This window comes from Zophobas morio, unplaced genomic scaffold, assembly GCF_036711695.1.
Source record: "Zophobas morio isolate AGI-343-1 ecotype UQ-CSIRO unplaced genomic scaffold, CSIRO_AGI_Zmor_V1 ptg000017l, whole genome shotgun sequence".
NCBI classification, from domain to species: Eukaryota; Metazoa; Arthropoda; class Insecta; order Coleoptera; family Tenebrionidae; genus Zophobas; species Zophobas morio.
Window position 1 is genome coordinate 277965 of NW_026972122.1, and position 16255 is coordinate 294219.

The 16255-nt window shown below is 35.4% G+C and overlaps 6 protein-coding genes across 9 annotated transcripts; 1 reads left to right on the forward strand and 5 right to left on the reverse strand.

The window, feature by feature from the left end:
* Nucleotides 1-647: 647 nt before the first annotated feature.
* LOC135130554 (zinc finger Y-chromosomal protein 1-like) lies at nt 648-1872 on the reverse strand. Its single transcript, XM_064057960.1, has 2 exons — nt 1774-1872; nt 648-1715 (listed from the first exon to the last, which is right to left on the reverse strand). The coding sequence occupies exon 2, from the start codon at nt 1698-1700 to the stop codon at nt 648-650; it is 1053 nt and encodes a 350-aa protein (XP_063914030.1). The 5' UTR covers nt 1701-1715; nt 1774-1872.
* Nucleotides 1873-3712: 1840 nt separating this feature from the next.
* LOC135130311 (uncharacterized) lies at nt 3713-5244 on the forward strand. Its single transcript, XM_064057675.1, has 3 exons — nt 3713-4142; nt 4391-4558; nt 4661-5244. Exons 1-3 carry the CDS (start codon nt 3945-3947, stop codon nt 5117-5119), a joined length of 825 nt encoding a protein of 274 aa, XP_063913745.1. The 5' UTR covers nt 3713-3944; the 3' UTR covers nt 5120-5244.
* Nucleotides 5245-5287: 43 nt separating this feature from the next.
* Nucleotides 5288-7345, reverse strand: LOC135130555 (zinc finger protein 43-like). Its single transcript, XM_064057961.1, has 2 exons — nt 7302-7345; nt 5288-7244 (listed from the first exon to the last, which is right to left on the reverse strand). Exon 2 carries the CDS (start codon nt 7232-7234, stop codon nt 5288-5290), a length of 1947 nt encoding a protein of 648 aa, XP_063914031.1. The 5' UTR covers nt 7235-7244; nt 7302-7345.
* A 2879-nt stretch (nt 7346-10224) lies between these two features.
* LOC135130194 (zinc finger protein 699-like) lies at nt 10225-12246 on the reverse strand. 2 transcript variants are annotated; one of them, XM_064057548.1, is made up of 2 exons: nt 12055-12246; nt 10225-11948 (listed from the first exon to the last, which is right to left on the reverse strand). In XM_064057548.1, exon 2 carries the CDS (start codon nt 11936-11938, stop codon nt 10262-10264), a length of 1677 nt encoding a protein of 558 aa, XP_063913618.1. In that variant the 5' UTR covers nt 11939-11948; nt 12055-12246; the 3' UTR covers nt 10225-10261. The 2 variants fall into 2 exon arrangements, with proteins under 2 accessions (XP_063913618.1, XP_063913619.1); XM_064057549.1 differs by having other exon boundaries at nt 12006-12246.
* A 96-nt stretch (nt 12247-12342) lies between these two features.
* LOC135130164 (zinc finger Y-chromosomal protein 1-like) lies at nt 12343-13864 on the reverse strand. Of its 2 annotated transcripts, none has more exons than XM_064057509.1 (2): nt 13754-13864; nt 12343-13699 (listed from the first exon to the last, which is right to left on the reverse strand). In XM_064057509.1, exon 2 carries the CDS (start codon nt 13687-13689, stop codon nt 12427-12429), a length of 1263 nt encoding a protein of 420 aa, XP_063913579.1. In that variant the 5' UTR covers nt 13690-13699; nt 13754-13864; the 3' UTR covers nt 12343-12426. The 2 variants fall into 2 exon arrangements, with proteins under 2 accessions (XP_063913579.1, XP_063913578.1); XM_064057508.1 differs by having other exon boundaries at nt 13750-13864.
* Nucleotides 13865-14039: 175 nt separating this feature from the next.
* LOC135130233 (zinc finger protein 64-like) lies at nt 14040-15415 on the reverse strand. 2 transcript variants are annotated; one of them, XM_064057587.1, is made up of 2 exons: nt 15253-15415; nt 14040-15198 (listed from the first exon to the last, which is right to left on the reverse strand). In XM_064057587.1, exon 2 carries the CDS (start codon nt 15186-15188, stop codon nt 14043-14045), a length of 1146 nt encoding a protein of 381 aa, XP_063913657.1. In that variant the 5' UTR covers nt 15189-15198; nt 15253-15415; the 3' UTR covers nt 14040-14042. The 2 variants fall into 2 exon arrangements, with proteins under 2 accessions (XP_063913657.1, XP_063913656.1); XM_064057586.1 differs by having other exon boundaries at nt 15248-15415.
* Nucleotides 15416-16255: the final 840 nt, after the last annotated feature.

Below are 16255 nucleotides of genomic sequence, written 5' to 3' on the forward strand. Positions count from 1 at the left end.
CACATAAATATTAAAATGTCCCATTTTTATATACATTTATTAATTTAATTTAATCTTCCTTACCGATGAAATGAATATGAGCTATATTTTGTTTGAGGAGAGCCACAAACAACACACTGTCGTACCATTTTTTTCTTACTAGAACTAGAATCAAAAACCGTGATATACAAATAACGCAGACACACGCAGGGTGGTAACAATAATAACTGAAATAACACCAACAGGAGCTTGTTAATTTCTATAATAACCTCACAATTTAGTTGTGTCAAGTCAAGCTGTCAACGTCTTCCGTACGAAGTCAGTTCAGACATACTTCCTAAAATTTAGACGCGCACAATTCAAAAAGTACACGACAACCCATTCTACGTTTCATTAACACCTTTGATTAATTTTTATTTTTAAATAATAATGGACGCATAGATAGCAATGATCAGAACCACGGTTATTTTCAATATTAATTTTTCATACAATTTTAAATAGTTGTGCATTGTGTGTTGCCTACTTGTAATGGGTGAAATAGGCAACACACAATACACAATATTCGTTTAACGTTCATTAATTAATGAAGGGGTTTGAGAGGATGTTAAGTGGCACGAATGTGACGAGTGCAAAAAAAGACTAGTTTATTTAGAAAAAACTATATTTTCTTATTTCATGTTTGGTTTGACGCAAACGCCCCTTTTTACGTGTCTGTTCAAAGACGACTTATATTTAAACTTGACCACACAATGTTTACATTCATACCACTTGGCATTTTTCCCATCCATATGGTACGCATTCACGTGCCTAACCAACGTCGATCTATCTTTATTTTTATATGGACAAATCTTGCACTCGTACCATTTAATGTCCTCTTTATCCAAGTGTCGCGCATTTATGTGCTTGTTTAAATTATCGTTCCGTTTTGACTTGTATGGGCACTTTTGGCATTCGTACCATTTAATTTCCTGCTCGTCCAAATGTCGCGCATTCATGTGTTGACTCACACAAACTTTGTGCTTGGTTCTAAATGGGCACTTGTCGCATTCGTACCATTTAACATCTTGTTCATCCAAATGTTGTGCGTTCACGTGTCTAATCAAATTATACTTTTGTTTAGTTCTGTATTGGCACTGACTGCATTCGTACCATTTAACGTCTTTTTCATCCAAATGACGTGCATTTACGTGCTTTTTTAGGTTATCGTTTCGTTTGGATTTATACGGGCACTTTTTGCATTCATACCAGTTAATTTTTCCTTCGTCGGTATGTCGCAAGTATGTGTGTGTTTTGAGGTGTCTTTTGTGCGCGGATTTATACGGACACTGGGTGCAATAATGCCAACGGATTTGGTTTTGATTCAAGTGTTTTAATATTTTGTGTTCTCGTAGTGAAGGTCTGTGTTTGTATTTGCGGTCACATTGATCACATTCATGCCACGTGAAAACTGTTTGGGAATTTACACATTCTGTAGTGTGCTGAAACCACTTCAGGGAGAAATGAGTTTCAAAGTTGCATTTTTTGCAAATATAGCTTTGAGCGGCGTTTTTCTCTCTTGAATGAATTTGTTCACTTTCTTTTTTAAAAATGTGATGCTGGATGTGTCGTTTGAAAAGTAGTGTTAGTTTTGTTTCGAAATCGCAGTCTTTGCAGCAGTAAGTTTCAACGTTGGAGTGTTCACAGTTGAAAAGCAGTGATGGGTGATGTCTTAGTTGGGTCATCAAAAGGAACGAAAACTGTTCCAGAAGAGATTTTTGTCTAAAATATTACTGTTTTATTTAAATAAGTACTTACTTACGCGTTTAATATAATTATAAAACCATGAAAGGTATCTGGTCTTGGTGACTTTTTATTTGTGGTTATGTCAATCTAGGGGAAAATTGAAAAATGATGCAAGTTTAACAGTTGGTAAGTGTGTTTTAGGCAACCCGTTATACAACTATGTCGTGCAAGGTGCAGACCACACTTGTCGTGACAACAAAAACAAACATTTTGGTACATTCAAACTCACTTTTATGCAATTTTTGGTAAGAGAAGGTGTAAGCAGGGTTTCATTGACAAAATAAAAATTAATTAAAATTTTAGGTGCACCAGTTCCATGTCAAGAATCAAATTTATATTTTGAGGTTATGGTCAACAAAATTAGGATCACTAAAATGCGGAATGTGGATCTCCACAACTGTAAAGTTTGTTCATATTTCACAACATCCATTTTTCTGAAGAGGAACCACATCAGACGCCACCGGCAACCACTACAGCTCTTTAATTGCGAAAATTGCAACGTTGAAACTTACTACTGCCAAGTTTGCAATTTTCAAACAACACTAACGCTATTTTTCAACCAACATGTACAACAATATCATCAGCTTGATACAGAAAATGATGTACTAAATTGGAAATATGATCTACGGAAGTATAGGTGTAAAAAATGCAACTTTGAGACACATTTCTCACTTAAGTGGCTTCAGCACATAATAGTATGTCCTAATACAACCACCAAAATTAGTATCTTGACCGGATATAAGTGTGATCAATGTGACCACAAATACAGGAGTAAACAGGCTTTAAAGATGCACAAAATCTCAAATCACTCAAAAGACGACGAAATATTGTGGCATCAATGTGCCCAATGTCCATACAAAGCTAAACACAGAGCATATTTAAAAAGACACGTAATTGTAAACCACGTAGACGAAAAAGACATCAAATGGTGTAAATGTGCAAAGTGTCCATATAAATCAAAGCGAGGTTCTGAGTTAACCCGCCACATAAAAATAAACCACTTGGACGACATTAAATGGTACGAATGCGACAAGTGCCTATTTAAAACTAAGTACGAATTATCTTTAAAAAAACACTCGTTCGTGCGCCATCTAGTCAAAGAAAACGTTAAATGGTATGAATGCAAAAAGTGTGCATACAAATCTATTCACAGTACTAGCTTAAGAAGACACATAAATGTGAAACATTTGGAAGCACAGGAAGTTAAATGGTACGAATGCGACTGCTGCCCCTTTAAAACCAAACTGAGTTCGTCTTTAAAAGATCACGTAAATGCGCGCCACCTGGATGAGAAAGACATTAAATGGTATGAATGCAAATACTGCGACTTCAAAACCAAAAATAAATCGACTTTGAATGAACACGTGAAGAGGCGCCATTTGGGTAGGGAGAATTGGAATGTTAAGTGGCACGAGTGCCAAAAATGCCCGTTCAAAACTAAAGAAAAGTCGAATTTCACCCGACATATAAAAGCACGGCATGCAGATAAAGCGGAACGGGTTGTTGTGTGGCATGAATGTAAGGAGTGTCCGTATAAAACTAAGGACAAGTCGAATTTGAAAAGACATGGAAAGAGGCACATATAAATAAGGATTCTAATTAGAATTAAAATACAATTGGCTGTAATTTATGTTAAGTTGCTGTTAATATTGCTTTCGTTTTTAATAAATTTGTGTAAAGTGTGTTGCCTATCAACACTTTCTAGTTTTATTGGCATTAAAAAATTGAGGTTATGTATGTCCGACAAAATCATTTCAAACTGACTTTAAGACACCATTTACCACCATCTTTACAGTCTTTTCTGCCACTTACCATCACAAACTAAAACATATTTTGAATCTGTGTTAATGGACGAAATTAAGTAAAATTTGATTTGTTTTACATAGACAGTGATTATATCCGATGAGTGATTTTCCTGTTGACATGAACAACCTTGTATCCGCATGTCACGTGTCCACTTGAGAGAAATACTCTCGAGATCAGCTCTCGAGAGGTTTTCTCGTTTTCTGTCCAATCGATACACTTGTGAAAACAACACGTGGAAGATTCGGTTGCCATCGCGGCGAGCGAGTGTGTCCAGGCCTGCTCTCAAGTGAGCACGTCAAACTGTGTCTATGAGAAAGTGACTCTCGATAAGTTTCAAAGTGGACAGTGCTCTCTGAAAATAAGCGGAACCGTTCACAATGTCAAGGATTGAGTGGTCGAAAGACCAAACAGCCAACCTCATCGCAAAGTACAAAGAAACGTCGATTCTGTGGGATACGACAAACATACAACACAAAAATCGAGAGTTAAAAAATCGAGCGTGGAAGGAACTGGCCGTAAACTTCAACTGTGTTGTGGAAGAAGTGCAAAGGAAAATACACAATTTAAGAAACCAGGTAATAACTATACCGGGTGTCACAATTTTCACTGAAAGTTGAAATAGCAAAAATTAACACGAAAGACGACATGAAATCACTTTTTAGGTTAGATATTACTGCCCGCATTTAACTTTTTGAGGCAAAAGTACTTGAAGTATTTATATTTAATTAAAGACATTAATACAAAATAAATGGGATGTTAAAATCGAACACCCGGTAGATTTTTAACCAAAAACATTGGAGTAATAATAACCACTGAATTCTAGCTCTGCCAAGAATTAAATAAAACTCGCATTAGACGTAGCAGGGGTGCCACCGATGACAGTTGTGTTAGTAAGTGGCCATTTTTCACAGTCCTAGAATTCCTGATACCTGCCTTGACTGCAAATTGCAGACGATCTTCAAAAACATTATCGAAGGAAATAGTTGACGTGGTAAGGAATAATAAAATTGTATAATTTATACAGAATGGTCCCGAGTAAATTCAAAATGCAACCCAAAAATTAAGTAATAACTTGTATTTTGACTTTTTTAAGGCAGATACACCATCTGAAGAACAAGTGTCACATGATGATGTTGATAAACAAGGCATCGACAAAGAAGAATCTCCGAAGAAGCAAAAACGAAAAACGATTAGTCAGCGACAGAAAAGAAAAAAAAAAGATATCGAAGACGACCCATTGCTCAAACGAACCCCGCCAACTGTGCCGGAAGCCTCAGACGCGGACGATCGTTTCATTCAATATGTGGCAATGGAATTAAAAGGTTTACGGTCTGATTTTTATAAAAGAAAACTGAAAAGCGAAATTCGTCACGCTGTCGCTCGCATTGTGGATGAAGAAGATGTGGCTCTTGCTGCCCCGGCAAGTTCGTCGCCCCCAAGAATCGTTATTCAGTCAATTGGGGCATCATCGGGCACCCCCACACCGCTACCGTCACCAAACGGTGAAACAACATCGAGTTCCTATTGCCTAGAGTATATCAAGATTGAGTGAGAGTTGGTTGTTAATTTAAACAAATTCAACCGACGATACAATGTAAAGTGAGAATATCCCTAGAACGATTGCTGGTTTCACCACATATCATTACAGTTTCAATAAATATTTTGTTAATTTGTTTACATTTTTATTAATATTTTTAACAATTACAGTAAATACACTATCCTAATGGCGTCCATTTACGTGTGTAATTAAATTCGATCTATATTTAGTTTTGAATTCACATTTACTGCACTCATACCATTTAGTGTTCTCTCTATTCGAGTGAATCGCGTCAATGTGCTGCTTTAGAACCCATTTTCGCTTACACTTGTATGTACACTCTTCGCATTCGTGCCATTTAACGTCCTTATCGTCCAAATGGCGCGCATTGTTGTGATATCGTAACGACCCTCTATACACCGTTCTGTATGGACAAAGCTTGCACTCATACCATTTAACATCTTTTTTATCCAAATGGTGCGCGTTTACGTGTTGGTTTAACAACGCTCTACGTTTAGCTCTATATGGACATTTTTCGCATTCATACCATTTGGCATTTTGTTCATCCAAGTGCCGAACATTCACGTGAAGTTTCAAGCTAGATTTATGTTTAGCTTTGTACGGGCACAAATCGCATTCATGCCATTTAGCGTTTTCGTCATCCAAGTGCCAAACATTCACGTGACTTTTTAAGCTAGATTTAAGTTTAGCTTTGTATGGGCACTTTTCGCACTCATACCATTTAATATCTTGTGCATCTAAGTGGTGCGCATTTATGTGTGCCATTAAACTAGATTTGTATTTAGTTTTGAATTCGCATTTACTGCACTCGTGCCATTTTGTATTGGCTTCGTTTGAATGAAGCGTGTCTACGTGCTGCTTTAGATCCCCTTTTCGTTTACTCTTAAATTGGCATATTTTGCACTCATACCATTTAATATCTTTATCGTCCAGATGGTGCGAATTGTTGTGATTCCGTAATGACGTTCTATATATCGTTCGGTATGAACAAAGTTTGCACTCGTACCATTTAACATCGTTTTTGTCTGAATGGTGCGCGTTTATGTGTTGGTATAATAATTCTCTAAGTTTAGCTTTGTAAGGACATTTTTTGCATTCATACCATTTGGCATTTTGTTCATCTAAGTGGCGAACATTCACGTGACTTTTTAAACTAGCTTTATATTTAGTTTTATATGCGCACTTTTGGCATTCATACCATTTAATATCTTGTACTTCTGAATGGTGTGAATTTGTGTGACTTTTTAAACTACACCTGTATTTACTTTTAAATGTACATTGTTTGCATTCATACCACTTAAAGCTCGTTTTTTCTGGATGGTCAGCATTTATGTGGCTATTTAAAACTGACTTAAACCTGGTTTTAAATGAGCAGTTTTGGCATTCATGCCATTTAATATTTTGTATTTTGTGATGCACAGGTTGGTGTTTTTGTAAATTGAAAGCTTTTCTAGTTTTATATGGACACTTTTGGCATTGGTACCATTTAACGGCATCTTCATGCATGTGCCGCATGTTTATATGAAACTTTAAATTACCCTTTAGCTTGGCTCTATATGAACACTCTGCACAGTAATACCAAAGTATTTCATTGTCACTCAAGTGTTTTGAAATTTTGTGCATGTTTAAAGATCTTTTACATTTATACTTGAGTTCACACTGATCACAGCTATACCACACAGACAAACTTTTATCAACATTTTCACTTACTGTTGGAGGCTTTCCCACGTTTTTTAAACAAAATGCAATATGTTGAATCCATTTAACCACAAAATGTGTTTCAAAATTACACTCTTCACAAATATAGTTTTGTATGGTGTATTCTTCACACGTAAAATTGTCTTCCTTTTCTTTCTTAAAACTACCACATTGATTAACATGTTGTTTGAAAAGAAGTAGCAATTCTGTCTGGAAATGGCAGTTCTTGCACTTGTAACATTCGAGGTTGGTGTGTTCGCAGTTAAACGGTGACGATAATACATGATAGCGTCTGACGTGGCCTTTCATAAGACAAAACGAGGTTGTAGAGTACGCACAAAAATCACAACCGTGAGAACTGTCCAGATTTCTCGAAATTCCAGATGTTTTAGAGGATTCCAAAAACGACATTTTAATTTATCTGAAATACAGGCACGGATTCAAAAGAATAGTCGAATAATTAGTGGGGGGTATTTACCTAAAATTTTACAATTAATTGGTTTAGACGTTTCAGTGTTAAAACAAACCTGAATCAACTTTTGCAACCACAGATGCACATAACCTCAAAATTGAAATTTCTTGTCTAATGCAAGTGTGTTCATTTTAATTAAATAATTGTTGATTAAAATTGATGTGTACATTCTAACATGAAAATCGGTGGAAAACAGTTCTGGTTTTCAGATACATTTTCATTTAGTATTTAAAGCACCTAAAGTAGGCAACACATAATACAGCTGACTCATGAAAGTCATCAAGTCATAATCAAAGATATTGACTACAATTTTTTTTGAGTAATTCAGCCACTTTTACAATTACTTTTAATCCAAATACTCAAAAATATTGTTTTGATTTTCTCTACGAATCGTTTACCTGACCTGCTGGGATTATTATACCTGGTTCGTCCCCCAGTACGGAGTTAAAATCTAAAACGAGTTTAGCACAGAATTTGTTAAGAAACAAGGTAACCATAATATACATAAGCTCTTCATCATTTTAAGGGTGAGCTAAAGTATATTCCAGCATAGTTTTTGCCAAAAGTATAGTTCCGATTGTAATAAACTTCACACCGTTGAAATGAGCGTAAAAAACCCTGTCCAGACTGCTTTTCGCGCGTTAAAATTGTAATGAGTATGAGATTATCTGGTTTTTGCTATTTATGAGTCAATTTTAAATTTTCAAAAAAGTACATTAGTAGAAATTGTATTAAATAATCCATTGCGCTTTACAGAAGTAAAATATCTTAATAAATAATTAAATAAACAAGGGCAGAATATTTAAAATTCTAGGTCAAACAAACTTTAGCCATTTTTCTGGTCCACTCAAATTTATAATAGGTAATCCGTCCTTTTAAACCCCTCATAATCCGACAATAAAAGTTTATGAGAGTGTCCACACTCTAAGCTTTTCTAAATTTAATCTGTAAGACACAACGCCAAGTAAGAGGCAATTAAAGACAGACTTTTAAGTTTACATTATCTTGTGCCCCCTTCTAAGTATTTAGAAACATCCTTTTTATTAAAGATTAAAAGATTTGGGTCCTCAGGTAATTATCGGTGGACTAATATTTACGATACATTTACACGTAGCCGATAAGAAATTTTGAAATCACAATTTCATTTTAGAGCACAGTAAAAATACCCATAGGTGGTGTTGTAGCACGAGCGGAGTTTGGGGCTCCTGGTTGTGGCTGTTCTCCCCCCACGACGGTGATTTTCTTATCGGCAAGCACATGCCGCCCAGCACCCCTCTATCTAACGAAGAAACGTGCCGCACCAACAGGCCGTTACGGTCGCAAACTCGTGGTTGGAACTCACGGCTACAAATAAGTTGATAGCGTCACGTCATACCGACCGCTTCCCTGACTTGTATTCTAGATCTGCGTCTTTTGTGCTCGACAAGGAACCGCACACTCCGCTTTCGCCACGTGTTTCTGTATTATTTACCTCAATTCCATTTAAATGTTCAATTCTTATGACTCTGATATTAAACTACAATCGAACAAGTGTTAAAGTTTCAAAAGAACAATAAACAACATTTAAACTCACCATACACTTCCGCGAAATTTAAACAGCAAACAATTCTTATCTGAGATTAAGATTGGACATTAGACAAGTTATTATGTGATGGAAACATAAATCAACAAAATATTTACAAAACTATAAAAACTAGCAAACATTCATAAAAACAAAAAGATCTGGTGTGAACTAAAACTGGTGCAGACAAAAAAAATACGTGAGGTTAGAAACTGCACAGCATGAAATTTACGTTCAATGTAATCAATCGTGTGGCGCTGTGCAAATAATGGTCTAAATCAAAAGAATAAAATATACATTCCGTATGATCCACAATGTTCTTAATTTGTTCAACCAGATTTAACAGTTCAAACATGTGCTCGGTTTGGAAATACTCTTTCAACATGGCCTCTGCCAGAACAAAGAATTTACGCGATGTTAAATTATGCCACACTTTATCAACGATTCAAACAAAGAGTTTACATTATGTTAAATTATGCCATGATGAATAAATACAAAATTCGTCCAGCGCTGGGAGCAAATATGTCTCGGTGATGTGATGATGATAATAACGATGATAACTGCCTAAAGGTAAAAATTTATAATCCCCCGTACCTCAGTCCACGATATTATGATTTCTACCATACTTTCACGGTCCTTTTCCCAGAGTGGGACAACGTTAGATTGATTAATTGCCATAAATAAACTATTAACAATTATGTGTGAGGAATTATGAAGTATTACAATGTAACACTTAAAAGTATAAACATTCGAAAACCATATTTATAACTTAATAAACAAAGGACTAAAAGTCTAACTAAGTGAATCTCAAGAAATCTTCTAACAAGTACTTTATCTGGACAATCTTATGACTGTTAAATTGTGTTCGAACCAGTAACGATTAAAATCCTAACATGAACTGTGAATTTACAAACAATAAAACAAATTTAGCTACACGTGTTGGGGAAACTATGGCGTCGTAGTCATTACGATTAATTGTTGTTAAACAAAAAAAAAAAACAATTTTTCAGGTCCAAATGAATGATTTCGATCACCTTCAAGCACGAATTATAGAGAACGTCAACGAAATCAAGAACAATCCCATTGTTACAAAATGTTTTTAATTCTGTTAATCGGTGGTCCAACATCTTCTATTTAATGACATTTAACATAACCTCACAGTCACCAAGCCCTACGTTCACATTTCCAAAGCCAGCTTGACGTCGTTTTTATTTGAACGGTCGTTCCAATTTGTTTTATTTTTTGTATGTAAGCAACCGACGATACAATGTACAGTGAAAGCACCCATAGAACGAAAATCATTACAGTTTCTATAAATATTTATTAATTTATTTACATTTTTATTAATATTTTTAGCAATGCGTAAAATTAATGGTGTCCATTTACGTGTGTAATTAAATTCGATCTAAATACGTTTAGTTCTGAATTCACATTTACTGCAGTGCTTCTTTAGAGCCGATTTTCGCTTACACTTGTATGCACAGTCTTCGCATTCGTACCATTTAACGTCCTTATTGCCCAAATGGCGCGCTTTGTTGTGATTCCGTAATGACGTTCTATATAAGGTTCTAAATGGACAAAGTTTGCACTCGTACCATTTAACATCTTTTTTGTCTAAATGGTGCACGTTTACGTGTTGATTTAACAACGCTCTACGTTTAGCTTTATAAGGACATTTTTCGCATTCATACCATTTGGCATTCTGTTCATCCAAGTGCCGAACATTCACGTGCAGTTTCAAGCTAGATTTATGTTTAGCTTTGTACGGGCACAATTCGCATTCATGCCATTTAGCGTTTTCGTCATCCAAGTGCCAAACATTCACGTGACTTTTTAAGCTAGATTTAAGTTTAGCTTTGTATGGGCACTTTTCGCATTCGTGCCATTTAATATCTTGTGCATCCAAGTGGTGAGCATTTATGTGTACCACTAAATTCGATTTGTATTTAGTTTTGAATCCGCATTTACTGCACTCGTGCCATTTTGTGTTCGCTTCATTTGAGTGAAGTGTTTCTACGTGCTGCTTTAGAACCCCTTTGCGTTTACTTTTAAATTGGCATGTTTTGCACTCATACCATTTAATATCCTTATCGTCCACATGGTGCGCAGTGTTGTGATTCCGTAGTGACGTTGCATATATGGTTCGGTATGAGCAAAGTTTGCACTCATACCATTTAACATCCTTTTTATCTGAATGGTGCACACTTGTGTGACTTTTTAAACTGCCGCTGTATTTACTTTTAAATGCACATTTTTTGCATTCATACCACTTTAAAGTCGTTTTTTCTGGGTGGTCAGCGTTTATGTGTCTATTTAAAACTGTCTTAAACTTGGTTTTAAATGAGCAGTTTTGGCATTCATGCCATTTAATACTTTGTATTTTATGATGCACAGGTTGGTGTTTTTGTAAATTGAAAGCTTTTCTAGTTTTATATGGACACTTTTGGCATTGGTACCATTTAACAGCATCTTCATGCATGTGCCGCATGTTTATATGAAACTTTAAATTACCCTTTAGCTTGGCTCTATATGAACACTCTGCACAGTAATACCAAAGTATTTCATTGTCACTCAAGTGTTTTGAAATTTTGTGTATGTTTAAAGATCTTTTACATTTATACTTGAGTTCACACTGATCACAGCTATACCACACAGACGCACTTTTGTCACCAGTTTCACTTATTGTTGGCGGTTTTCCCATGTTTTTTAAACAAAATGCAATGTGTTGAATCCATTTAACCACAAAATGTGTTTCAAAATTACACTCTTCGCAAATATAGTTTTGTATGGTGTATTCTTCACATGAAAAATTGTCTTCCTTTTCTTTTTTGAAACTACCGCATTGATCAACATGTTGTTTGAAAAGAAGGAGCAATTCTGTCTGGAAGTGGCAGTTCTTGCACTTGTAACATTCAAGATTGGTGTGTTCACAGTTAAACGGTGGCGATAATACATGATAGCGTCTGACGTGGTCTTTCATAAGACAAAACGAGGTTGTGGAGTATGGGCAAAAATCACAACCGTGAGAACTGTCCAGATTTTTCGAAATTCCAGATGTTTTAGAGGATTCCAAAAACGACATTTTAATTTATCTGAAATACAGGCACGGATTCAAAAATATAGTCGAATAATTAGTGGGGGGTATTTACCTAAAATTTTACAATTAATTGGTTTAGACGTTTCAGTGTTAAAACAAACCTGAATCAACTTTTGCAACCACAGATGCACATAACCTCAAAATTGCATTTTCTTGTCTAAAGCAATTTTGTGTTCATTTTAATTAAACAATTGTTGACTAAAATTGATGTGTACTTTCTAACATGAACTACACTGGTGGAAAATAGTTCTAGTTTTCAGATATATTTTTATTTAATATCTAATGCACCTAAAGTAGGCAACACACAATACTTATGACAGATGAATTAATAACATCCCATAAACGCATAAACTTATATTGAGCGACATATAGAACAAAAATCCAGTGTCTAAAAACTTTAAATGTTGTTTAATAGTTACAAGTTACACAAAAAATCCTACTTAATACTTCTCTCTAAGAAAAACACAAAAATATCACGTGTTCGTCCGTCTTGAGTGTCTCTTCACATGTTGGTTTAAACTCGAACTGTCTCTAGTTTTAAAATGGCACTTTACGCATTCATACCATTTAACATCTTGCTCTTCTGAATGGTGCCAGTTTACGTGTCTTTGCAAACTGTACCGTTCTTTAACTTTGTATGGACAATGTTCACATTCGTACCATTTAATATCTCGTGCATCTAAATGGTGCACCCGTATGTGTCTATTCAAATGATAATTTTGCTTAGACTTATACGGGCAATCTTTGCACCGATACCACACGATTTCGTTTTCATCTAAATGATGCGCTTTTATGTGTCTTTTCAAGTGTGAATTTTCTTTGGTTTTGTAGGAACACTTTTTGCATTCGTACCATTTAATGTGTTCTTGATTTAAATGACGCGCCTTCATGTGTCTGCTTAACGTTGATTTATATTTGGCTTTGTATGAGCACTTCTGGCATTCGTGCCATTTAATATCTTGTTCCTTTGAATGAAGAGCGTTAAAGTGCATTTTTAAATGGTGGTTATATTTTGTTCTGTAGGAGCATTTGGTGCATTCATACCATTTAATATCTTCTATCTTCAAATGACGTGCATTAACGTGCATCATTAAAGTGGAATTATATTTGCTTTTGTATGGACACACTTTGCATTTGTACCATTTAATATCTTGGCCTTTTGAATGCTGGCCATTTATGTGACGTTTTAAGCGTGACTTGAACTTGGATTTGTAGTCACAATCTCCACACCGGTGCCAAGAAATCTGGTCTATGTGCAAGTGTCTTGAAATGATGTGGTCTTTTATTGAATACTTTTTCTTGCATTTGTAGTCACAGTGGTCACAGCTGAACCATGGGAAAACATCTGTGTCTTTATTTTCCAAACAGACTGTAGTGTGTTGCAGCCATTTAAACACAAAGTGTGTTTCAAAGTTGCACTTTTCACAAACATAACTTTGAACTGTGTAATCTTCTGAAAATTGTTTTTCGTGCTCTTGTTTGTTTCTATGAAATTGCTGAATGTGCTGTTTGAAAATAAGTATTAAGTCTGTTTGGAAGTTGCAGTCCTTGCAGTGGTAAGTCTCAACTTTGGCAATTTCACAGTTGAAACGAATCAACGATGACCGGTGGCGTTTAACGTGATTCACCATCAAGAAAAATGAGGTTGTAAAGTATGGGCACACTTTACAATTGTGGATATTGTTGGACTCGGATTTCACACGTGCCAACTTCTCAGAGTATTCCAGGATCGACATTTGCGTTTACCTAAATTCGTGCAAAAAATTGTTTTATGAAATAAATTGTCCTTTTCTTACCTACTAGTCCGTGTCGTTTCTGTATTATTATATGTGTTACAATGTTTGTCGAAAATGTTGAAAAAATTAAATTTTATTATCCAACATAACCTCAAAAACACACATGATTGGGATCAGGTACTCGAAGTAAACAAACTAACCGCCATTTTTGGTAGAAAATAATGTCAAATCTAGTAATTTTCGCCAAAAGTCCCTATATAGTCGGCCATTTGGGGACAAAATTTAAGGATAGGCAACACACATTTCAACTGATTTTGAAAACATTTATTAAAAAAATAAAACCAACAAGCGTTTTAATCCACGTGGAGGGTGCTCACGTGTCTGTTTAGCGACGACTTACGCTTAGTTTTGAACGAACATTTGTGGCATTCGAACCACTTCATAATTTTTTCATGTTGCGTGCTGACATGTCTGCTTAAAGACGACTTATACTTGGCTTTGTATGAACACTGCTCACATTTGAACCATTCAATGTCCTCCTCTTTTAAATGGTTTACCTTCAGGTGCCGTTTTAAACTGTCGCTGCGAATAGCCTTATATGGACATTGATCACATCTGTACCACTTAACATCCTGCACGTCGAAATGGTGCCCAATTATGTGATTCCTCAAATGGGAACTTCGTTTAGCTTTGTATGGGCACTTTTCGCATTCGTACCATTTAATCTCTTGTTCATCCAAATGACGCTCGTTTACGTGCCGGATTAAATTGGCATGGTGTTTGGCTTTATATGGACACTGATTACACTCGTACCATTTAACGTCAGCTTTATCCAAGTGGTGCGAATTTACGTGGTTTATTAAATTGGAATGGTACTTGCTCTTGTACGGACACTTTCCACAGTCAAACCATTTAATATTTTGTTCATCTGAGTGTTGTCTAGTGGTGTGTTCATTCAACGACCGCTTTTGTTTACCTTTATACGGACACTTTGCGCAGTAATACCACGTTATTTCGTCATCATTCATATGTTTTGACACTGTGTGCATTTTTAAAGACGTTTTTCGTTTACACTTGTACTCGCATTGGTTGCAATTATACTTGAAAAAGTTGCTTGTATTTGGTGTGTGAAAACTGTCATTTGTAAGATGTGCTTTCATGTGTTGAAAGTATGTCAACACTGAATGAGTTTCACAGCTGCACTTGTTACAATAATAATTTTTGATGCTGTATTCTTTTTCTTCACTGTGACTGTGTTTTTCAATGTGTTGTTTGAAAAGGAATGTTAGCTTTGTTTGGAAACCGCAGTCCTTGCAAGAAAATGTTTCAACGTCGGCTGATTCACAGTCAAAATGTAAGGACGATGAATCGTGACGTTTGACGTGGTTTACCAGTGAAAAAAATGATGTGGTAAAGTAGGGACAAACTTCACAAGTGTGGGCATTTTCTGAAGGTGATTTCACTTTAGCGAACTTGTCAGAGTATTCCAGAATCGACATTTTAGGGTCCCTAAAATCATAAATCATCGACTTATTTATTGACTTATTTCTTTTCTTACCTTACACCTCTTCGTACTCTAGTTAAAAATTTAATCTTCGTATTTAGAAATTTGCTCAGAATCAAGACTCCAAAACCGATTTTTAGTTTAGTTAAATTATCGAACTTATTAACGTGTTTGCTTGTTTATATAGATAAATGATGTAAAAGAGCGAAAGTAGGTCTAGTGCTTTTGTGAGGTTAGAAAATTTTATGTGTGTAGGGTAGGCAACACACATTTCATAGCAACTATTATTTGACTTTCTTTTTTAATTAATACATTTTAGTTTCCTTTGTATAACACGATTAGTTAAGAACATATTTCACATGGTAATTTCTCGTGAAAAATAAGGATTTTACAATTGATCTCCGGCCCTCGGCTTAAGAGGAATAAAAAAATCATCAGAATCGAGACAGGGCGGGTGGGCGGGGCTTCTATCTTGTCTTTTTTTCCCTTAATATACATAGCCATCTTTTCACAACAAGAAACTGAAAACATGGTTAAAATGATACATTTTTCCAAGGAAATATAGATTTGGCAATTATGGAGAAGAGCAAGCATGTTTTAAGTTTCTTGTTGTGAACAGAAGTCTACAAATATTAAAACAAAAAGGCAAAATGTAAGCCCGCCCGCCCACCCTGTCTCGATTGTAAAGAATTTTTTGTTCGCCGTGAGCCAAGAGGGTGGAGCTTAACTGCAGAATTCTTATTTTTTTACAAGGAATTAAAAACATGTTTTTGAGTATTGTGTTGTTTAAAGAATACTATGTACATTAAAAAAAGAGCAAAATATAAACCCCGCCCACCCACCCCATCTCAATTGTGATGATTTTTTTATTCTTAAGAGCTTGAAACACGTTTAAAATGGTAAATTTTTGTAGGGAAATATGTATTTTGCAATTAGGCTCCGCCTCTAGGTTTGCCAACGAAAGAAAACTTCATTACTAATTAGATTACTATGGGTGGAACTTAATCTTTGGCTTTAATTTTTTTTTTTAAATACGTAGTGTTCTTTAAATACGACGATACT

What these genes read in the sequence shown, in the direction of transcription:
- LOC135130554 (XM_064057960.1), bottom strand. Translation starts at nt 1,700, where the DNA reads ATGACCCAACTAAGACATCACCCATCACTGCTTTTCAACTGTGAACAC.
- LOC135130311 (XM_064057675.1), top strand. Translation starts at nt 3,945, where the DNA reads ATGTCAAGGATTGAGTGGTCGAAAGACCAAACAGCCAACCTCATCGCA. An exon ending in TACACAATTTAAGAAACCAG is followed by an intron (nt 4,143 to 4,390) that starts GTAATAACTATA and finishes ACTGAATTCTAG; the next exon opens with CTCTGCCAAGAATTAAATAA. An exon ending in CGAAGGAAATAGTTGACGTG is followed by an intron (nt 4,559 to 4,660) that starts GTAAGGAATAAT and finishes GACTTTTTTAAG; the next exon opens with GCAGATACACCATCTGAAGA.
- LOC135130555 (XM_064057961.1), bottom strand. Translation starts at nt 7,234, where the DNA reads ATGTCGTTTTTGGAATCCTCTAAAACATCTGGAATTTCGAGAAATCTG.
- LOC135130194 (XM_064057548.1), bottom strand. Translation starts at nt 11,938, where the DNA reads ATGTCGTTTTTGGAATCCTCTAAAACATCTGGAATTTCGAAAAATCTG.
- LOC135130164 (XM_064057509.1), bottom strand. Translation starts at nt 13,689, where the DNA reads ATGTCGATCCTGGAATACTCTGAGAAGTTGGCACGTGTGAAATCCGAG.
- LOC135130233 (XM_064057587.1), bottom strand. Translation starts at nt 15,188, where the DNA reads ATGTCGATTCTGGAATACTCTGACAAGTTCGCTAAAGTGAAATCACCT.